The 22,426-nt window shown below is 56.3% G+C and overlaps 2 protein-coding genes across 8 annotated transcripts in view; both read right to left on the bottom strand.

Moving 5' to 3' along the window:
- Nucleotides 1–10,239: 10,239 nt before the first annotated feature.
- ELAC1 (elaC ribonuclease Z 1) overlaps nt 10,240–22,426 on the bottom strand; it is a 511,775-nt gene continuing 499,588 nt past the window's right edge. The window contains exons 1-5 of one of the 6 annotated variants that reach the window (XM_086867558.1): nt 16,181–16,218; nt 13,938–14,130; nt 13,484–13,586; nt 12,282–12,749; nt 10,240–11,697 (exon numbers count right to left, since the gene is read on the bottom strand). In XM_086867558.1, the coding sequence (XP_086723684.1) occupies nt 11,252–11,697; nt 12,282–12,749; nt 13,484–13,550 (981 nt within the window). In that variant the 5' untranslated portion in view covers nt 13,551–13,586; nt 13,938–14,130; nt 16,181–16,218 and the 3' untranslated portion in view covers nt 10,240–11,251. Of the gene's footprint in view, nt 11,698–12,281; nt 12,750–13,483; nt 13,726–13,937; nt 14,311–16,180; nt 16,511–22,426 lie in introns of those variants that run through there. The other 5 variants (XM_086867557.1, XM_086867556.1, XM_086867554.1 and 2 more) reach the window with 5 other exon arrangements.
- The window catches only part of ME2 (malic enzyme 2), a 36,268-nt gene continuing 31,071 nt past the window's right edge, over nt 17,230–22,426 (bottom strand). Inside the window, exon 16 of one of the 2 annotated variants that reach the window (XM_086867548.1) lies at nt 17,230–22,096. In XM_086867548.1, the coding sequence (XP_086723674.1) occupies nt 21,947–22,096 (150 nt within the window). In that variant the 3' untranslated portion in view covers nt 17,230–21,946. The remainder of the gene's footprint in view (nt 22,097–22,426) is intronic. The other variant, XM_023944096.2, reaches the window with a different exon arrangement.

Genomic DNA, 22,426 nt, shown 5'->3' with positions numbered 1-22,426 from the left:
AAAATGTTTGCAGAGGAGAGAACAGTTAGCACTAGAGAGCAGGGGAAGAGCGCTGGGGAGGCACCACGAGAGAACAAATAGCATTAAAGAGCAGAGCGCTGGGGAGGTACCACGCTCCCACCGCTCCCCAGAACATTATTTTTGTGCGTGCATCTCAATCACCGGTATCAACTCTCCTCATCCCACTGGCAGCAGCTACCGAAATTTAAGACACATGGCAGCGCAGGAGGAACGGGAGAAGAGCTGGAGGAAGCGCTGAGTGGCACTGGCTTGACACAGATTCACCTCTGAGAAGCCGGAGCAGCCGTTCCTCGGGGCACGTCTGCTGCTCCCAGCTCCCAGCCGTGCCCCCAGCTCTGTCCAGGAGCGCTTCCCGAGGGCTGTCGGAGCAGGGGGAGCTGGGCTTTCTGCTGCCCGGGGCTCTAACTCCTGTCCCAGGAGCTGGCACAATGCAAACGCCACGTCCGAACCCCTGCCGCCCTCGAGGGGAACCTAACCCTGCTGCCAGCACGTGTTTTAAACCCCAGACAGCTCGGCTTCACACACCTCCCCCTGTCGTTTTTGTTTCTTTGAGAAAGCACTCAGCTGGAGAACATCTCCTTTCAGCACGGGTTTCTGTGCGCTCCGACAGGATGGTCTGCACAGGACCTGAACTGCTCTGCCGCCCTGAGCTGCACACACCTGGGGCCAGGGACAGCCCAGGGGTCCCAGTGCTGTCTGTACACTCCGAGCACAGCTCCTGAACTGCTCTGCCATCCTGAGCCACACACACCTCGGGCCAGGGACAGCCCAGGGACAACACCAGGGTCCCAGTGGTGTCTGTACACTCCGACAGGATGGTCTGCACAGAACCTGAACTGCTCTGCCACCCTGAGCCGCACACGCCTCGGGCCAGGGACACCCAAGAGACAGGCCAGGGACAGCCCAGGGACAGCCCCGGGGTCCCAGTGAACTGCTCTGCCACCCTGATCCGCACACACCTTGGGCCAGGGACAGCCAAGAGACAGGCCAGGGACAGCCCAGGGACAGCCCCGGGGTCCCAGTGAATTGCTCTGCCACCCCGAGCCGCACACCTGGAGCCAGGGCCAGCCCCGGGTCCCAGGGGCACCCCGTATGAAAACCCAGCAGAGGGCAGGGGTGGCCGTGCAGTGACAGGACAAAGCCGACCTGCAGAGACCCCTCGCTGTCGGGGAGGCTCCTGTCCCTGGTGACCTGCCAGAACCCCTCATGGGAGGGAGAGGGGAGCACTGCCGGCACAGGAGCGGTGTGATTTCCACAGCCCAGCAAGACGTGTGCTAGATAACATCTGCCCTTTACAGCAATCTGCACAGGGAGAGCGCTCTCTGCGCTCGTTACAGCTCAACAAAAGAATCACCTCAGCAGGCATGGAAAATTCCAGCCCCCACCAAAAGTTAACAACAGAAACAGAGCCCTAAAATCCCTGCAGGACCTTAACAGCGGCTCCTCACCAGGACCTGCTCTCAGCACCTTTGTTCTCACCAAATCGGTGGATTCCTCTCAAAGCTCACACCCCCACTGTGCCAGCCCAGCCTGAACGCGTTATGTAAAGATCTATCTACTCAGGAACGGAATTCTAATCAGCATCAGGCACCCGCTGCTTCTCCCCGGGCCTCAGCCCTTTGAAATAAAGTTCCTGAATCAATATTAAACATGCGTGCTTATGCAACAAGCTAATCCAGAGATGTTCACGGATGCAGAGTGGGAAGAAACTCTTTGCAGGGACAGGGTGAGGGCAGGGCCAGGAGGATGAGGTGCCCGTGTGCCGTGTCGCTGGGTTGGAGGCCGGGTCCGGCTGGCAGGGCTGTGCGCTGTCCCGGGCTCCTGGAGAGCCGGGAGCCCCAGGGGACAGCCCCAGGGTCAGCCCCAGGGGACAGCCCCAGGGTTAGCCCCGGGGGACAGCCCCGGGGGACAGCCTCAGGGTCAGCCCCAGGGGACAGCCCCAGGGGAGAGCCCCAGGGTCCAGCCCCAGGAAACAGCCTCAGGGTCCGCCCCAGGGGACAGCCCCGGGGGACAGCCCCGGGGGAGAGCCTCAGGGGACAGCCTCAGGGTCAGCCCCAGGGGACAGCCCCAGGGGACAGCCCCAGGGGACAGCCCAGGGGACAGCCCCAGGGGAGAGCCCCGGGGGACAGCCCCAGGGGACAGCCTCAGGGTCAGCCCCAGGGGACAGCCTCAGGGGAGAGCCCCAGGGGACAGCCCCAGGGGAGAGCCTCAGGGATCAGCCTCAGGGGACAGCCCCGGGGGTCAGCCCCAGGGGACAGCCCCAGGGGACAGACCCGGGGGACAGCCTCAGGGGTCAGCCCCAGGGGACAGCCTCAGGGGACAGCCCCAGGGGACAGCCCGGGGGACAGCCCCAGGGAACAGCCCCATGGTCCAGCCCCAGGGGACAGCCCCGGGGGACAGGGAGCGCTGGCGCAGCAGAGACGAGCCGGGGAGCGGTGCGGGGACAGCACGGTCCCGCTCGGGCTCTGACACCACGGCCACAAACCGGACAGCCAGCCGCGGCTGGGGCCAGCAGCGTGCCCCAGGCTCAGAGCCGCGGGGACGGCAGGCAGCGGCACAGGGGAGCGGGTTCATGTTTATAACAGTCTTTGTGCACCCTGGGAAAGCAGTACCAGCACCGTCCTCGCCATCCCGGTGAGGATGCAGAGGCCACAGGACTGAAGAGCCCCCACAGAACCACTGAGGGGGCTTTTCCAGCAGGCGGGACGGAGTGGGGACAGCGGGGCAATGTTTGGCCGGGGGCAGGACGGCTGCCCGGCGTTTAAACCACAAGACTAAAAAGTTTGGTAGTGGGAGGGGGTTCCTGCTTTTCTGTTTTTCTGTCGCCGAGAAAAAGCGAGGAAGTGGTCCGGGGACAGGGAGAAGGTGATGAAGGTGACGGGAGGGAGGTGAGGGTGAGGCGGGGGGCCGTGAAGGAGGGGAGGTGTGGACGAAGGCCGGGCAGGAGGGGAAGGGAGCGGGGGAGGAGCCCGCCAAGGGGCCGGGGAAGGAGCCCGGCAAGGTGGGGAAGTGCCCGTGGAAGCGGCCGGGAAGGGGCGGGGAAGGAGCCCGGGAGGGGATCCCAGCGCAGCGGGCGGGCGGGAGCCGGGAGCGGATGTTACCTGGGCCGCCGTCCGGGCGCGGCCCGAGGCCGCCGTGAGGGGCGGCGGCGGGGGAAGGCCCCGGCCTCCGCCCCCTCCCCTCGGCGCGGCGGGGCGGGGCGGGGCGGCGCTCGCAGGGGCCGGGGGCAGCGGCCGCCCGCTGCCGGCCGCCCCCGCCGCCTCCTGCCCGCGGTGGCCGCGGTGGCCGCGCCGCTCGCGGTTTGTTTGTTGTCGCTGTCGCTGTCGCGGCCGCCGCCGACACGTCCGGGCCGCCGCCGCCGCCGCGCATGCGCCACATCCGGGTCCCGCGGCGCCTGCGCGGCGCGGAGAGGGGCGCGGGCGGGCGCGTTGTGTTTATGGTTGTCGGGCGGCGCGGCGGCGGGCGCGGGGCGCGGGCGGCAGGCCGGGGTCGGTGCGGTGCGAACAGCCCGAGGGAAGCGCGGAAAGCCCGGCCCCGCCGCCCCGGGACACACCTGCGGACACGGGAGCGCCGTCCCGCTGCGGAAAACACCGCCGCTCGGCCCAGCTGCCACAGAGTTTAACGGGGCGCGGAACCGGAGAGGAAGGCGCGGCGCTGGGGTGCTGCTGGCCAGCAGCCAGAGAACACACTCGGAATTGAAACAGTTTGTCTTTATCATTCCCGAGACTCATGCATATTCATCTGCTCCATCAGTCAGACCTCCTTGGGAAGCCCTGTGGATGAGCTCTTCCCATGCTCCTGTCCCATTACTATAATATTATTATTATTATTATTATTATTATTATTATTATTATTATTATTATTATTATTATTATTATTATTATTATTATTATTATCGGGGTCTCCGATGCTCCTGTGCCAGCCCACAGACGGAAAGTCAGTGCTCCTGCACCATTCCACAACTTGGTTACACAAAGGTGGCTTTAGTGTCTGTTTTTAACAGTTTGCCTATGGCGCGATGTGTTTATTACATTACCAGTCATAGAAAGTATACGGCGTATTCTGACAGATTATACAAGTAATCTGCAATAATACGTTTTATAAAAAAATAAATGTATTATAGAAATAATACGTTTTTTATACTACACAAAAGAAGTTAAAAGTGTGAGTCGTCCTTACTGAAATGCTCGTGATACAAAAAGTTAATCTGTAAATGTGAAAGCCGGTGTTGTCATCTGTAAGGCTGGGCAGTTCCAAGGCCTGGCCACCCTTTCCATGGGGAAATTGCTGCTGTTGCCCCCCCTGTCCCTGCCCTGGCCCAGCCTGAGGCCGTTCCCTCTCCTCCTGTCCCTGTTCCCTGGCAGCACAGCCCGACCCCCCCGGCTGTCCCCTCCTGGCAGGGACTTGTGCAGAGCCACAAGGGCCCCCTGAGCCTCCTTTTCTCCAGGCTGAGCCCCTTTCCCAGCTCCCTCAGCTGCTCCTGGGGCTCCAGCCCCTTCCCCAGCTCCGTTCCCTGCCCTGGACACGCTCCAGCCCCTTGGGGTCCATCCCCCAGAGCAGGACAAGGGGTCGGTGGTGCCGGTGCCAGCGCAGGGGAACGCTCTGGGCCATGGGGGTGACCCCAAAAATGTGTCCATGGGAACCCTAAGAAATGCTCAGCCCCACAAGTGCAAAATCAGAGAACACTGAGATGGTTTGGATTGAAAGGAGCCCTGAAGCCTCTCCAGTGCCACCCCTGCCATGGACAGGAACACCTTCCAGTGTCCCAGGCTGCTGCAAGCCCTGTCCAGCCTGGCCTTGGGCACTGCAGGGATGCAGGGGCAGCCCCAGCTGCTCTGGGCACCCTGTGCCAGGGCCTGCCCACCCTCCCAGCCAGCAATTCCTTGCCAATATCCCAGCTGGGCCTGCCCTCTGGCACTGGCAAGCCATTGCCTGGCTGCTGGCCCTGCAGGCCTTGTCCCCAGTCCCTGGGCAGCTCTCCTGGAGCCCCTTTAGGCCCTGCCAGGGGCTCTCAGCTCTCCCTGGAGCCTGAATACTTGTGCAGGGGAGCAGCCCCAGCTCTCCCAGGCTGCCTCCAGAGCACAGGGGCTCCAGCCCTGGCAGCAGCTGCGTGGCCTCCTCTGGGCTGGCTCCAGCAGCTCCACGTCCTTGTGCTGGTGTTGCCCAGGGCTGGGGCAGCTCTCAGGTGGGGTCTCACCTGAGCACAGGGGCACAGGGGCACAATTCCCCCTCTCCCAGGGACACACCACAGCCCTGCACGCTCCACATCTCACCCCCAGCACAAGCAAACTCCCCAAAAAGATATCTCTGGAAATATATTTTAGAACTAGAATTTACATCTTCCTGCCTTTGTGGTGCTGAGGCCCTGTTTGAGCACCAAACAGAACAGGAAAAGGTGCGTGAAGTATCCCCTGAAAAATGCAACGTATTTTTGCTGAATACACGGGGATTTTGGCAAGGGGCTGGCGTGCTGCCACAGCCACTCCAGTAAGAACCAAGAATAAACGGGAGTTTAAAAAATTGTTATATTGCCCTGTTGAAATTTCCTGCTCTCGCTGTTCAGTCACTTATGTCTGAGGACATTAGCATTGAAAAGCAATATATAATGTTCCTGTTATAATATATATATATAATATATAATGTTCCTGTGTCTGTCTTCTCTGCCTGGGCAGGTGCAGCTGAAGTCTCTCCAGGCCAGGATTTCCCAAGCTGTGTGTTTCTGGAGATTCCAGGGATTCTGGGAGGGAGGTAGGAGCTCCAGGTGCGAGGGCAGCCGGACTCTCAGGTCACACCCCAGCACCTCCCTCTCTGGGGCACAGGATTAAAAACCCTAATTAGACAGTTAATGAGCACCGAGATTCCCTCAAACAGGAGGGCAGGAGCTGCAGGACGTTCAGCAGGGAATCATCCACATTTCCCAGACAGCAGATCTGAACGCACCACGTCAAACTCAGCTTTTAGGAGGGGGAACGAAAGGCTGCTGTGAGCTTTGGGGCAGTATTTAGGTTTATTCCTCTGCCCCCCTGTGCAGCAGGGATGTGTTCAGCGTGAGAGGGTTCCCAAACGTGCCCCACAACGCTCCCATCAGATTTCTGCCCAAGTGCCCAGCAGTGTGCTGCTGCTTGCCACAGCGGTGTTGATGGCAGGGGTGCCACCACTACCCTGAAGCGTGCAGGCGACACGGAGAGAGAGACTGGAGAGCTGTATGGCATTCCACTGAGAAACAGCCTTTATTATAGCAGGGCCCTCAGTGAAGGGAGCCAGTGACAGCAGCTCACCAAAATGGGGAAAAACCGGGATATTTATGGGGAGGGAGAGGGGAGGGGAAACTGGGATACAGGTATCGGGGGGGATTGATAGGGAGGGAAACCAATGGGGTGGAACAAATTAACATGTTCAGCTCTAGGGGCTCTGGGAGTGACACTTTTTCTCTCCATGAGATAAAGTGTCTCGCCGAGGGAGAAGCTCTCCAGGGGAGGGACAAAATCTCAGAGGTCACCGGTTCCCCAGCCACCATACTGCTGACAATAAAATGTCTGTTTAGGCTGTCCCAGTGATCCTGAGAGATCTGGGCTGGTCTTGGCCAGAACGCAGATTTCTGGAACCAAACCACCCTCAGTAAATAATTAATGCACTCCTCCTTACAGGAGATCTTAACTCAGTAAGAGCCAATTCTTTTTAAGGTCTGTTCAAAAAAAAAAAAAAAACGGAACAAAACCAAACAAAGAACACTTCCAAGCAGAGGTTGTGTTTCTTCATCTGCACTGGCAGCTGCAGAGCAGGGTGGGACACCCACAGCTGGATTTCCAGCTGGATTCCCCTTTCCAGATGGATTTCCCACCTGGATTTCCAGCTGGATTTCCCTTCCCAGCTGGATTCCCTTTCCAGCTGGATTTCCCTTCCCAGCTGGATTTCCCAGCTGGATTTCGAGCTGGATTTCCCTTCCCAGCTGGATTTCCCTTTCCAGCTGGATTTCCCTTCCCAGCTGGATTTCCCAGCTGGATTTCCCTTCCCAGCTGGATTTCCCAGCTGGATTTCGAGCTGGATTTCCCTTTCCAGCTGGATTTCCCAGCTGGATTTCCCGCTGGATTTCCGTTCCCAGCTGGATTTAGAGCCCAGATCCGGGCTGGGGCTCTCGGCACAGACCACACCACCCAGCCAGTATTTCTGTGCTGTGAGGAGCTCCCTTGCCAGCCCTTCCCCAGGCTCCCTGTGTCCACCCTCCCTCCCCTGCCAGCCTTACAAAAAACAAAAACAAACCCAAAAAAAAGGGTTACAAAACCCTTCACATCCCATTTCCCACCCCCTCCTCTTTCCCACAGCATAAAAAGCTGCCTCTGCAGTTTTAGCAAGTCCTTCCACTGGTAACAGTTAAAAAAAAAGGAACTGAACTTAAAGGAACTCTTCCAGAAGGCAGAAGGGTATTTAAAATGAGCCATTTGAAGCTTAAAAACAATTTTTAAAAAAATCTTTCTTTACACACCAGAAGTTGTTAAAACTCCCTCGTGGTCCAGCAGAGCAGAGTCCTTGTCTGCTGTCCCCGGCAGATCTGTTTGAATGCAGAGGAATTCTGCTCTCTGGTGACCAACAGATGATTAATGGAAAGATAAACTCGTTGAGAAATGAGGCGCTTTGTGGTCCAGCCCTCTCCTGACCGGCACACATGTTCCCATTAATTCAATTCCGGTTTCATTAGCAGCCGGAATGATGAAGCCATTTGGTATCCAGGAGAGTGGAGCGTGGTAGGCAAGGACACACGGGTCTGCTAAGAGAAGAGGCGACCGCAGCTCATTCTCCAAGGCCGAAATGCATTAAATTGGAACTATAGAAATTTCACATTGCCCCGGCGCTGAGCGTACTGTGATTCACTGAGCTGCAGAAAGCAATCATCCTCCACATGGAGAGCGAGTGACCTGGCCTTGAGCACAGAGCAAGCAGCCTCCAGCTTCTCCTCTCAGCCCAGGGGAAAGGAACATTTCCTCCCTGGACTTTCCACACAGAACAAATTGCATTAAAATTGCACTGATACTTCAATTGTGCAGCAACGCCCCCGGGCCTATTACCTGGAGAGGCTCTGACCTCTTGTTTCAGTTTGATACTCTCCTCCCTCCTGCTCTTTACCCAAAATGACCGGTTCTTACCCAGGGCTTGGGGCCTGAAGCTTGCTGCCACAGCTGTGTAAGAATCAGGAGTTTTGGGGTGCTCCAGGGAGAAGCAGAGGTAGCAGAACGGGTCAGGACAACAAAGCTGTTCTTCCCCTGTAAGAAACCCCAAACAGCTGGAGCCTGCTCAGCTCCTGACCCTACCACAAACAGATAAATAGATAAAACCCAAATAAATAGAATACAGATAGATAAATCCTGACTCCCACTACAAACAGAGTGTGGTACTGAGGTCTCTGCACCTGCCATCGAGTTTTTCAAAGAAAAGAAAGGCAATTTGTGGGGAGAGAGAGGGTGATCCACAGACTCTGCCAGTTTTACGGTATTTCTGGGAGAAAAACAGAGATCCGTGCCTTTCTGCTCCAGGTCTCGTGTTCTTCAAGCCTGCAACGCTCCCCAGTATTACTGATCCAAGGAATCAAAGCATCCCTCCACATCTGGAGCACACCTGAGGTGAAAATGAGCATGTTGCTGTGGTTCAGTTCTGATTTACGGCAAGCACAGGCAAGGCAGGCTCTGTCTGAAGGGCAGGGACACACCGTGGCAATCATCCTCATTCCCATCCCCGTCCCCGTCCCCATCCCCATCCCATCCCCATCCCATCCCATCCCATCCCATCCCATCCCATCCCATCCCATCCCATCCCATCCCCTCCCCATCCCCATCCCATCCCATCCCATCCCATCCCATGGATCCCATCCCATCCCATCCCATCCCATCCCATCCCATCCCATCCCCATCCCATCCCCATCCCATCCCCATCCCCATCCCCATCCCATCCCATCCCATCCCATCCCATCCCATCCCATCCCCATCCCATCCCATCCCATCCCCATCCCATCCCCATCCCATCCCCATCCCCATCCCCATCCCATCCCATCCCATCCCATCCCATCCCATCCCATCCCATCCCCATCCCATCCCATCCCATCCCCATCCCATCCCCATCCCATCCCCATCCCATCCCCATCCCCATCCCATCCCATCCCCATCCCATCCCCATCCCCATCCCATCCCATCCCATCCCATCCCATCCCATCCCATCCCATCCCATCCCATCCCATCCCATCCCATCCCCATCCCATCCCATCCCATCCCATCCCATCCCATCCCATCCCATCCCCATCCCCATCCCCATCCCCATCCCATCCCCATCCCCATCCCATCCCATCCCCATCCCATCCCCATCCCCATCCCATCCCATCCCATCCCATCCCATCCCATCCCATCCCATCCCATCCCCATCCCCATCCCCATCCCCATCCCCATCCCCATCCCCATCCCATCCCATCCCCATCCCCATTCCCATCCCATCCCCATCCCATCCCATCCCATCCCATCCCATCCCATCCCATCCCATCCCATCCCATCCCATCCCCATCCCATCCCCATCCCCATCCCCATCCCCATCCCCATCCCCATCCCATCCCATCCCCATCCCCATTCCCATCCCATCCCCATCCCATCCCATCCCATCCCATCCCATCCCATCCCATCCCATCCCATCCCATCCCATCCCATCCCATCCCCATCCCATCCCATCCCATCCCATCCCATCCCCATCCCCATCCCCATCCCCATCCCCATCCCATCCCATCCTCCTGGGGATCATCCTGATCCTCTCACCAGGGGATCGGTGCTCCAGCTTCCCGCAGCACTTCCCAGGGGACACCCAGGGCCCCTTTCTCACCAGCACACATTCTGCTGCAGATCACCAAATTCAGCTAAAATCCGGGAAACTCCCGCTTCTGTTTTGGGGTGGGGGCACAGGAGACAGAAGTCGGGCCTGCGTGTCCCCCAGTGGAGGGGATAAAGTCACTGCAGGAACAGGCCAAGCACGTGCAGGTGACATTCCCCCGCAGGGACATTTCTGCAGACACAGACGTGCGTCTGCTGGGGAAATCTATCCTGCAAAATGCACTTGGAGGGACAGTTTAATCGAGACTGCCTGCCCTCTGCCTCTGGAGCGTGCCTCCAGAACGTTACTGGGCGGGAAAATGCAGTGCTGACACTTCAGAGCTTTGAGTGGATCGAACTGCTAAGAGAAATTCACTGCTGACAGGAAGCCTAAACTTTATTTATTGATGAAACAACTTCACACGCAGCTGGGCAATGAGAAGAGCCGATGAGCAGAAGTTACAAACGCTCGGCAGGGTCTCAGTGCTTTATTAACTTCAAGGCCACAGAATGCTGCCTGGGGGGTGGCAGAGATGTTCCCCGAGGTTTTTAAGGGTCAGGACACCCTCCTGAGGTGCACTGAGCCAGGGGATGCAGTGCTGTGCCCTGGGAGGCCCCGGGCTCTGGGGAGTCTGCCACTTGTGCATTCGCTCCAGGTGCCAGGGGCTGGAGCATCCTCTCGTCTCCCTGTACAGAAACAACACAACTCCCTGCAGTTTGCAGTTCTGCAGAGCTCGTCTGGCCACCAAAGGCTCTGCTGGCAACCTGCAGTGCTGGGCCACTCCACCCTGTCCCCACAGACAGCTCAGATCAACAGCAACACCCTCTGCACCTCGCCATTGACATCCCCCTGGATTTCACTTTGTCACTGCCATCTCATCTGCGGGCACAAAGTCCCCGCTTTTCATGTTTTAATTGGGATCTCTGTGGGCACAAAGTCCCCGTTTTTCATGTTTTAATTGGGATCTCTGTGGGCACAAAGTCCCCAGTTTTGACTTTGTCATTGGGATCTCTGTGGTCACATAGAGTCACATTTTCACTCTGTCACTGGGATCTGTGTAGTTACAAAGTCCCAAATTTTCATGTTTTAACTGGGATCTCCATGGGCACAAAGTCCCTGGATTTCACTCTGTCATTGGGATCTCATTTGTGGGGATATAAAGTCACATTTTCACTCTGTCATTGGGATTTCTGTGGTCACAAAGTCCCCAGATTTCACTTTGTCATTGGGATCTCTGAGGTCACAAAGAGTCACATTTTCACTTTTTCACTGGGATCTCTGTGGGGACATAAAGTCACATTTTCACTTTGTCATTGGGATCTCTGAGGTCACAAATTCCCTGGATTTCACTTTGTCACTGGGATCTCAGTGGGGACATAAAGTCACATTTTCACTTTTTCACTGGTATCTCAATGGTCATGAAGTCCTCGGCCAGCATCACCTCCTGGCCGTCCAGCACGGCCTCGGCCTGTCCCCTGAGCTGCTGCAGCTCGGCGTGGCCGGCTGTGTAGCGCTGGCTGAAGTGTGTCAGCACCAGCCTCTTGGCGCGGCACTGCCGTGCCAGCCGCGCGGCCGTGCCGGGGGTGCTGTGCCCGCGCTCCCGCGCCTTGTCCTGCTGGCTGTCCCCCAGCGTGGCCTCGTGCACCAGCAGGTCAGCCTGCTGGCACAGCCGCAGTGCCCCGGCCCCCAGCGGCCCCGAGCAGTCGCCCAGCACGCAGATCTTCCTGCCGGGAATGGGCGCCTCCAGCACGTCCGCGGGACGCAGCGTGGCTCCGCTCTCCAGCACGATGGCAGCCCCGCTCTTCAGCCTCCCGTACAGGGGGCCTGGCTGGACTCCTGGCAGGTAAAGGCAAAGCAAGTGTCACACTCGTTGTGTTACTGTACCAGCTTCAGCTGCCTCACACAACTCAGTATAAAATTCAATCGGAATTTCACATTTCTGGTAGGAATTAAGAGCTCGTAGCCGTAGCGGGAAGGGTGTTTGGAGAAAATCCTAGAATGGCTTGGGTTGGAAGGCACCTTAGAGCTCATCCTGCCATGGGCAGGGACAGCTTCCACCGCCCCAGCGGGCTCCAGCCCGGGCTTGGACACCTCCAGGAACGGGGCAGCCGCAGCTGCCCAGGGAAATTACATACAAACCCCAAATTTATAGCTGGTATGAAAGTCAGTAACTGGCCATGTGTTCTCCTGAAAGCCACGCTGAGCTGTTTGAACGTTGGCACCTGAGAACTTTGTGGCTGCTCCCAGCATGAAAGGGGTCTGTGGTATTCCCACACACCAGCTCAGAGTGCTGCACGGGGCTCAGGTGCCAGAGCGGAAAGCTGAGCCAGAACAGGCGGCAGCACCTCCCATCTGCTACAACCCGCAGGAAGCTGCTCAGAAAAGAGGCAGAAAGAGGAAAAATAAGTCAGAGTAGCTACCGAGGTCCTTCAGTTTCTGCACGTTGAGCTTCCCAGGCCGGGGCTTTTCTTCCAGCACGAAGCCGAAGGAGGGCACGCGGTGGAAGAGGCGGAACGCTCTCACAACCAGCTGCTCGTCCTCCACCAGCAAGTAGGAGTCTTCTGCTGGATCCAGGTGCAGGACTCTCCCTGGAGGCCCCTGGGGAAGCGCCTCAGCCCTGTCCAAGCCAGAGAAATCCTTGAATTCCTCTGCGGGGCACTGGTCCGGCGTGGGGACCAGCTCGTGGACGGTGTAGGGGAAGAGGAGCTGCGAGTGGGACAGCTCCAGGCTCCTCCAGAGGAAGCTCCGTAGCCCCAGTGGCCCGTAAATATCAACGGGGGCTTTGCTGGCATCGGGGCTGCTCTGGAGGCTGAGCGTGCACAGCAGCCCGGGGAGCCCAAAGATGTGATCGCCGTGAAGGTGGGTGATGAAAATCTTGGTAATTCTGGCTGTTGATTCAAACGGGAAAAGACAAAAAAGACAGGAAAATAAACAATGCAACTGCTCAGAAATGGCTCGGCAAGACTCTTCAAATAAGGAAGGAGGGAAATTAAAAGCAGTGTTTAACAAAGAAATCCCAAAGCAAAGGGTATTTCTGTCACATCCCTCCCAGAGCAGGATTATTTTGGCCTGATATGGCAAGAAGAGGCTGCAGAGATGCAGGTTTGGGCTCCTCCTAAGCCAAGCACTCTTCTACAAACACAGCATGGGACTGGCTGGCGACATCTGCCTCGTGAAATGCAAAGAAGAGCCGGCAAGCATTTGACCTTAAATTACAGGAAAACTCTGGACTAATGGGAAACACAATGAGGAATTCGTGTCGCTCCTCCTTTCGACTCCAGCCCACGGAACGAACCAAAATAACCAAAACCAAACCAGCACGCAGTTTTGACTTCAGAGCTTTTCAAGAGGCAGGAGCCCCAGCGTTCCTGGCTGGTTTGTTTAAAACAAGAGAAGAATTGCTCTGCAAAAGTCTGAGCTTCTCTTTGTGCCTGAGCTTCTCGCTGCGCTGGGCTGGAAGAGCCCAGAACTCTCTCTCCTTGCAGACACGTGTCCTTCACCCAGGCTGCTGAGATCCCCCCTCCACACAGCACCTGCTGGGACTGAGACAGAGGAATGACACAATCCCCTTTGTTTCGAGACGAACTCAGTTAAAAAAATTCATAGGAATTAGTCTATCTACCTGTCATTAAATTCCCGGAGAGGTTTTGGAGGAGCAGGGGCTTGTGCTCGTTTTTGTAACAATTCATCTTCACTCCTTGGGAGACAAAAGTCAGCTCCTGCCGCTGAGGAGAGTGAGAGCACAGCGACTGGAGGCGAGCTTGGTGTCAGATTTGTTTGCCAAACCGTAAAGGTTACCCCCGCACACACAGCCTCGCTGGAGAAGAAACATTTACCCACAGGAAGGCTCAGCGCAGGTTTCGTCTGCAAACAGCAAACCGCTCCTGTTTTAACCTGCTCTGCCCGGGCAGTTACTGCAGTCTGTCTCTGCCGAGGGGCAGCCAGAGATTGCTGCAGAGCAGGTTGGGCAGCCCCCGCCGCTCTCCCTTCCTTACCCTGCCAGCTGCCGGCCGGGAACAAAGCGCTCGCATCTCCCCGAGCTTCTCCCCTGCCCTGCCCATCACAGCAGCACAAACCTGCTCGCAGGTGGCTCCTCATCAGCTGTGTCTGCGTCCCCTCGCCGCAGTCGAAGAGCCAGCACTGCCCTTCCCTGCGCAGCACCAGCGCCGAGGCGCCCCGCGCCGGGGTCGGGTAGGCAGCGCCCGTGCCCAGGAAGGTGATCTCCAGAGACATCCCCGGGGTGGGAAACACCTGGAACACAGACTGGAACTGCCAGGCAATGATCCCTGCTCCCCGGGACAGGGACAGCAGCCAGGGAGCGGCTGGAGCTGAGCCAGGGAGGTTCAGGTGGGACATCAGGGCAAGGTTCTTCCCCCAGAGGGTGCTGGCACTGCCCAGGCTCCCCAGGGAATGGTGACATTCCCGAGGCTGGCAGAGCTCCAGGAGCCTTTGGACAGCTCTGCCAGGTGTGCCCAGGCTGGGATTGTTGGGGTGTCTGTGCAGGGCCAGGAGCTGGACTGCAGGATCCTGGTGGGTCCCTCCAGCTCGGGATATTCTGTGATTTGATGTATTTATGCAGGGAAACCAACAAACATTTAACCGCAGGCATCTTCCACAGCTCAGTGTGAGGATCAAATTCCCTTTCCCTTAAAACATAAAAGTAAAACCACCCTAGAGCAGGATATGACTTTCAGACAACACCTTATTTACAAGCAGAGATTTCCTTTTTATGTTGCTGGAAGACTGTAAACACACAGCCCAAGCACAAGCCCTCTGAGGGTTACGAGAGAAAACAGCCCTATCCAGTTGGAACAGCTCTAATCTCTAACCCCACCATAATTTATTTCCTCTGAGCTCTTTAAACGTTGAGTTTTCCTGCCTGGGCCTTCCCTCTAGGAGCCTTTTCAGGATGGTTTTCAGCGAACAGTCTGTGCTGACATCCAAACACCATTCCCAGATTTCAGGAGCAGGCAGCCCCGAGACGCAGAGGGGCAAGGGTCACCGCCCCCACCAGAGCCAGGGGTGACGCCGGGCACAGCTGTCCCACCCCAAACATCTGCCCATGTATCTGTGACCACGAGGATGAGAGCCAGGCTGGTCTGCAGGGCCGGGCAGCCTCTGGACAGCTGTGCCAGGACATCCATGTGGATGAACATCCGACATGGACAGCCCACTGCCCTCTCACCTCACAGCCTGCGCTTCCTCCAGCCTTAGTCTGACCGGAATCTGCTCCTGCCTTGTTTTCACAAGAATTTAAAACTCCAGGTGCCTTAACATCTCAAGATAGCTTTCAAAATAACTTCTAAGGTTCAGCTGTTTTTAGAGGAGTTGCCACAACCTTCTGTTTTGTTTTTTTTCCTGGCTGGGAGGGTGGGCAGGGCCTGGCACAGGGTGCCCAGAGCAGCTGGGGCTGCCCCTGCATCCCTGCAGTGTCCAAGGTCAGGCTGGACAGGGCTTGCAGCAGCCTGGGACACTGGAAGGTGGCCCTGCCATGGCAGGGGTGGCACTGGAAGGCTCTGAGGTCCCTCTAACCCAAACCATCCTTCTGGATTCCAGAATTCCAGAAGAGAGAACTCTCCCCCCAGGTGGGCTTGCAGGTGAGCCAAGGTGCAACCTGACCTTGGGGGCTCAGGGGAGCGATGGTTCACGTCCATCACAAACCAAGCTGAAGAAATAAACACTGCAAATGCAAATATTTGCATTTTCCTTTTCCTCTGTGTACAATCACAGAATCACAGAATAACTGAAAGGTTGGGGTTGGAAGGAACCTTGAAAATACTTGTATTCCAACATCTCTGCAATGGACAGGGCCACCTTCCAGTGTCCTAGGCTGCTGCAAGCCCTGTCCAGCCTGGCCTTGGACACTGCAGGGATGCAGGGGCAGCCCCAGCTGCTCTGGGCACCCTGTGCCAGGGCCTGCCCACCCTCCCAGCCAGCAATTCCTTGCCAATATCCCAGCTGGGCCTGCCCTCTGGCACTGGCAAGCCATTGCCTGGGTGCTGACCCTGCAGGCCTTGTCCCCAGTCCCTGGGCAGCTCTCCTGGAGCCCCTTTAGGCCCTGCCAGGGGCTCTCAGCTCTCCCTGGAGCCCCTTTAGGCACCGCCGGACCGACCCTCCCTTCACCAGCCCGGCTCCGCCCGCGCTTCCCGGCCCGGTGTCGCGGCATGCGGGAACACGATGGGGTCCGGCGGAGCCCGGGACACGGGGATGGGCTCTCGGGACACGGGGACGGGCTATCGGGGCCCGGGGATGGGCTCTCGGGGCCCGGGGAAAGGCTCTCGGGGCTCTCGGGGCTATCCGGGCCCGCTCCCGGCCTTACCTCGGCGGGCGCTGTCAGGCGGGGCCGGCGCGCGGGGCGGGGCCGTGAGGGCCGTGAGGGCAGAGCCCGCCCTGCCGGCCGCGCTCCCGGGAAAGCGCGGCGATAAATGTTTCTTGGAATTGATTATATGGAAAAAGACCAAGCGTGGGAGCTGTAGCTGGGTCAGGGCAGTCCCCGGGATCAATCCAGGCTGGGGATGAGCAGAGGGAGCAGCCCTGGGAGAAGGACCTGGGGGTGCTGGGGGGTGAGAGCTGGACCTGCCCCAGCCCTGAGCCCCCTGCCCTGGGCTGATCCCCCAGTGTGGGCAGCAGGGGAGGGGGGATTGTGCCCCTGTGCTCAGGTGAGACCCCACCTGCAGAGCTGCCCCAGCCCTGGGCAACACCAGCACAAGGACGTGGAGCTGCTGGAGCCAGCCCAGAGGAGGCCACACAGCTGCTGCCAGGGCTGGAGCCCCTGTGCTCTGGAGGCAGCCTGGGAGAGCTGGGGCTGCTCCCCTGCACAAGTATTCAGGCTCCAGGGAGAGCTGAGAGCCCCTGGCAGGGCCTAAAGGGGCTCCAGGAGAGCTGCCCAGGGACTGGGGACAAGGCCTGCAGGGCCAGCACCCAGGCAATGGCTTGCCAGTGCCAGAGGGCAGGCCCAGCTGGGATATTGGCAAGGAATTGCTGGCTGGGAGGGTGGGCAGGCCCTGGCACAGGGTGCCCAGAGCAGCTGGGGCTGCCCCTGCATCCCTGCAGTGTCCAAGGCCGGGCTGGACAGGGCTTGGAGCAAGCTGGGACACTGGAAGGTGGCCCTGCCCATGGCAGGGGTGGCACTGGGTGAGCTTTAAGGTCCCTTCCCACCCAAACCATCCTCTGATTCCATGATTCTAGAAAAACACCATAGAAATCATCACATCCAGCCATTTACAAAGCCCCTTGGCAAAGGGCCTTTTCAGTCCTGGAGAGATCAATCATTTTTGGTTTTTGGTTTGGGGTTTTTTTTTGGTTTTTTTTTTTTTTTTGGGGGGGGGGGGGGTTTGCCTTTTCAGAATAAAAAACATCAGGTACAACTTAGGCAAAGGGAATGCATTTTACTAAGAAAATAGAAGACTAGAACACACATTTCAATAGAGTTACAATGTTATAAAGTAGGAAGAAACCCCAACCAGTCCACATTTTACACAGTTTTAGTTTCAGCTGAGCAATGACCCTCCCAGGCACAGCCAAGCTGGCACACACCAGCCTGGAACTGCTCTCACCAGCAGGCTTACATTGATTTGCTTAAGGTAGATATGTTTAAGACAGAAATAAATGCAGATTATTTTGCCGTTTTGTTGAGAAAGCAGCCATCTTCAGTCCCAAGGGTGTTTTTATTCCCGCTAGGAAGGATGCAGCGGAGGAAGGGATGAGTCAAAGTCAGCGGTTGGTGGAGAGCCGAGCTCAGTGCAGCGCTGGCCTCGTGTGCCCGGGGAACACGACGGCCCAGCAGCCCGAGCAGGACAAACGGTGACAGCAGCTCTTCCTCCAGCTGTGCTCCCCGAGCCAGCGCCATGCCCATGGAGAACACGGGCTCGGGCTGTGTTTTGCTATGGAACTGAGGATACTGATGCCGCACTGCTGCGCTCCTGGCAGCGGGCAGGGTGCCTCCAGCAGCGGCAGCTGAATGGCTTTGCTCGGATTCAGCTGCCGAGGCAGTGCAGTCAGAGCTTGGCTCTGCATTCAGAGCCTGGTTCTGCAGCCAGAGCTTGGCTCTGCGTTTCCTCTCTCCACCGAGAGCAGCCCTGCCCGCTGCCCACAGCTCTCACAGAACGGGCCAGCGGCGTGGGTCATCCTGAGGAATGCAGCGATGACGGCCTTTCTGAGCACGGGGAGCACTCAGGACGGAACAGCAGCCCGAACTGCTCCGGCACCGACGGGAGACAGCGGTGTGTGACCCGCAGAGGAGCTCGGCTCGGCAGCTCTGCCAAGGGAAAACAGCCGGGACTGCGCCGGGGTCAGCTGAACTAAAACCAGGGTTGGAGCTCTACGACAGTGATCCCCACTTTCCCACGGGAACAGTCACCACGCAGGGCTGCTAACGAGAAGCTAAAAGGTGCATCGTTCATCTTTGCAGGAACTACCGGAGGAGTGTGACAGAGTTACTTTATCCCCATGAAACAGCGTGCTGGAAACAACAGTACGAGAGGAAGACACGCACCGACCACAGGAAACCTGTTACACACCACTCTGCAGGGGTAAGTGCCGCTCGGTTTGAAGCTTGGGGAACGAACACAAAGGGTCAGGATGCACCACTGTCCACAAACGCAGCTGAGAACTTGTGCCACGGGTCACACCGGGGGTTTAAAATACATCGGACACAGCACTTTAATCGTCGCCTTCCACATGCCATGTGGAGACCTGGGCAGAGGCTTCGGGAACACACAGACCTTTGCAACATCTCTGAACAAAAACACACGTGTTCTATAAAGAAAGGCTGTGCTTCGTTAGGTACTTTCACTGTCCCCTGAATGTTCCTACAGGTCGCTGCCAAGAGGCTCAGCCAGGCTGATTTTAAGGAAGCAAGGACTGGATAAATCCTGGAAGAGCCTGACCTCAGGGAAGCTCCTGATGCTCTCGGAAGGGTTCTGCGTGCCCCAGAGACATGGAAGACAGTCTTTTGTATCATTTGGAGGGCGAGTCACCGGGGCTGTGTGACAAGCTACAACACTGGTGGTCCTCTAGGTGATGTATTTTTTTAACTTACGCTATGTAACACGACAAAATGCATCCTGGTGACACCTGTTTCCCTTTGCATACTGTCTAAAGAGAATTTTCTGTACAGACAAAGATTGGTAAATATTTTGAATAAGCCAGCAAACAGAAAAAAAAAAAATCATGTTAAGAATAATATGGAAAAGGAAAACTGGTTCCTTAGTAGCCAGCAAGATTAGCAGTTGTAATTGGTTCAAGGATTAATTGTACCTGAAGAACAGCTGGGCATGAATCTGTTTATCTGAAAATCTGACGTATCAAAAAAAAAAAAAGATATCCTGGAGGAGATGGCAGAGGGGGTGAAATGGAGTTAACCCTCTGTGAGCTGGCCTGCTGCCAACAGTGGAAGGGAAAATCCCACATGCCCACACTGCAGGGCAGGCACAGAGGCAGAGAAAGCCCAGGAGGGTGAGCACGGCCCGGGTGCCACAGGGGACAGAGCCAGCGGGGCTGCTCCTGACAGCGGGATTCCCAGGAAAATTACTGTGCAGCGACATTTGTGCTTGGGAAAGCCCCGCTGCCAGCCGGCTCTCAGCAATCCCTCCTGGCATCTGCTGGAAGACAGCTGGGAGGCTGTGCCAGAGACGAGATTGCTCACAGCACGCGTGGGGGCTCCCTTTGGGAACCCAAAAATCCCAAAGCAGGGCCCTGCTGCCCGCAGCCAGCACGGCTTTCCCAAGGTCCTGCTTCTCCTGGGCGCTACCCCTGGCCACGGGTTACGGACAGCAGCGGCAAGCCTTGAAAATAAAATAAGCGGACTGAAGGAGCGGCTGTGGATCTGCGTTTCCCACAGGGACCGGTTCTCCTGCCTCTGGGACGTGAGATCAGTGCGTTTTGGGGTGGTTTTGTTACTGGTCTAACTGGGCAGGAGGGAGGAGGCGTGTGTTCCCGGTACTCTGGAACCCAGCGATGCACAACTCCACTGGCACAATACAACAGGCTTCAGACACAGCTGGGTTTTCAGAAGGCAAAAACAATCCATACGCTGAATAAATAATTAAATTATTTTTCAGTAGGACCACTAACTTAAATATGATAAAAACAAGGCATAGCAAAAATAGATGAAAAAAGCACTCTTTGTAGAAACATCCTCTGTGTGTGTGTGTGTGTGTGTTGGTGTCTTTTGTACATTTACTTGCAAGGGCAAGCTCCTGTCCACGTGCACCTCAGGACTCAGCAGTGAAGCACTTCCCACCACACAACACTTTACCACAGCTTCAACACCACAGGTTTTTCCCTGCACCACTCTTTTCTGTGTTTATATAATCAGTCTTCTTTCCCCACTTAGGGGGAAAGTTTACTGTTCTTTGTATCAATGTAATTTTACAGCCAGAGACTGGGCTGTAGGTGCCTAAGGGGGTTCTGAGACCATTTTCCCTGCTCTGTTCTGGCCTGTTCTGTGGAGGCTGCATTTTCCTTCATAATTAAGGATACAAGAGCAGTGTTTGCCACGGCTAAATCCCGAGCAAGCTTTACTTTATCTCTTTGGATGATGTTTGCCAGCACAGCGCTGCTATCTCTCTATTTTATTTACTCCTGTCCTACCCCTGCCTTGCTGCAGCAAGCTGTGGAGCAGCAAGGATCCTGCTTTATTTTTTATTTTATTTTTATTTTTTTTAGCAGATTATTTCTGCTCCTGGCACATCACTGCTCTGGCTGCAGGGACCACACTCGGGGGAGTCACAGACCATGGCCCTCACTGGGTGTCCCTGCCTGTCCCTGGTCACTTCAGTCTCTCTGCCCCACAGCCAGGGGATCACACACTGTGGTTTCTGTAGCAAACATGCAGCACAACCCCTGGCAAGGGAAAACTCCGCTGGAGATTGCTGTTTTCACACAAGAGCTCTGACAAACTAGACCTGCGGGTGGAGTGAGGCGGAGCGATGGTAGGCATGGCGTTTTTGAGTCCAGTACTCACACTGCCACAGGAAACATTCAGTCAGGCTGGTGCAAGCAGCTGCCTGACACCACTCTCAGCTTCATCTGCTGCCCACGGGGCGCTTGTTCCAAGTGAGTCCACTGTGGAGCTTTCGAGCCAGCAGTGCCATAGGACATCACACACGAGTCTTTTCGTGAGGCCCAGGGGGTGCAAGGGAGAAAACAACCTGGCTTAGACAAAACAGAATCTTGAAACAATTAAAAAATTAAATAAAAATCCTTTGGTACGTCATCTCGAGTCCATTGTGTAAAACTTCCTTGTAAAATCTCTAAGAGATTTCCATAAATTACTTCAGGTCCTACCTCTACCCGATAAAATTTACCCTGCGACAGCGCCGCTTTGTTTCTAAAAGCTGTGAAGTGGTTGATATGATTTTCAGGCTTCCCAAGGACAATCTGGACTAGTTCACATTTTTCCTGAGAACAGCTTTCATTGAGTGATGAAAACAAAACTGCCAGCTTTGCTGCAGACTCCACACATGTACATCTGGCCGCCCCTCAAGGAAACAGCAGCCAGTGCCACAAGGATATCAGGACATGGGCATCTTCAAACATTAAACAAAACAGAAGGCCCATTAGACTCTTGAACTTGTCTTTAACTGCCCCTTTTCTCCTTTTTTTTTCTTTTTTTTTCTTTTTTTTTTTAAGAGAAGTGGTTTCCCTTGATGCCACAGGCTAATGCAGTGTGACAGCACTAGGACAATTAGAAGACTGATTATTAAAGGCAGAAATAAATCATTCTGGAGATCAGCAGTGATGAGAGAGCTACAGTTCATCACCAAATGCACGGAGTGAAAAGCATCATCAACGGAATTCTTCAGTGTGGTGCTGGCTCTGAGCTAGAAATGCAATGCCATCGTTTAAATTAATTTTGGAGGGCTCTCTCATCCCTGTGGCTGTCATCCACACCGTTCGTCAGGTACTTGGGAGAAACCAGATAAAAAACGGGGTGTGAGGAAGGGGGGAAAAACAAAACAAACCAAAAAAAAGGCAACGAAATGAGCGCAAATAAATTAGAGGAGCCCGAGACGGTGATTTTAGTTGTTGTGAGGAAGGGATCCCTGCAGAGTAGGCGGTGCTGCCTGAGGAGTGCGGCGCGTCAGTGCACCTTGGACTCGGGCCAGTCGTACACGTCCGGCATGAAGGACTCGTACTCGTAGGTCCAGACCTTGGAGCGGATGTAGCGGTCCTTGTCGGCGGGCTCGGGGTAGTGGAAGGCCATGTTGTTGGCGTACAGGAACTCCATCACCTGCGCGGGGCGAGAGCAGCGCCGCTCGGTGCCTGCTGCCCGCCCCGTGTGCCCCACACAGCCCCTCTGAACCCCACTGCACACATCACAGGGTTCTGTCCTGTGCCCCACACAGCCCCTCTGAACCCCACTGCACACATCACAGGGGTTCTGTCCTGTGCCCCGTGTGCCCCACACAGCCCCTCTGAACCCCACTGCACACATCACAGGGGTTCTGTCCTGTGCCCCACACAGCCCCCCTGAACCCCACTGCACACATCACAGGGGTTCTGTCCTGTGCCCCACACAGCCCCTCTGAACCCCACTGCACACATCACAGGGTTCTGTCCT

The sequence above is a fragment of the Cyanistes caeruleus genome, chromosome Z (assembly GCF_971803275.1).
Source record: "Cyanistes caeruleus chromosome Z, bCyaCae1.hap1.1, whole genome shotgun sequence".
In the NCBI taxonomy this organism is placed as follows: Eukaryota; Metazoa; Chordata; class Aves; order Passeriformes; family Paridae; genus Cyanistes; species Cyanistes caeruleus.
This window is presented reverse-complemented; position numbering and strand designations above follow the sequence as displayed.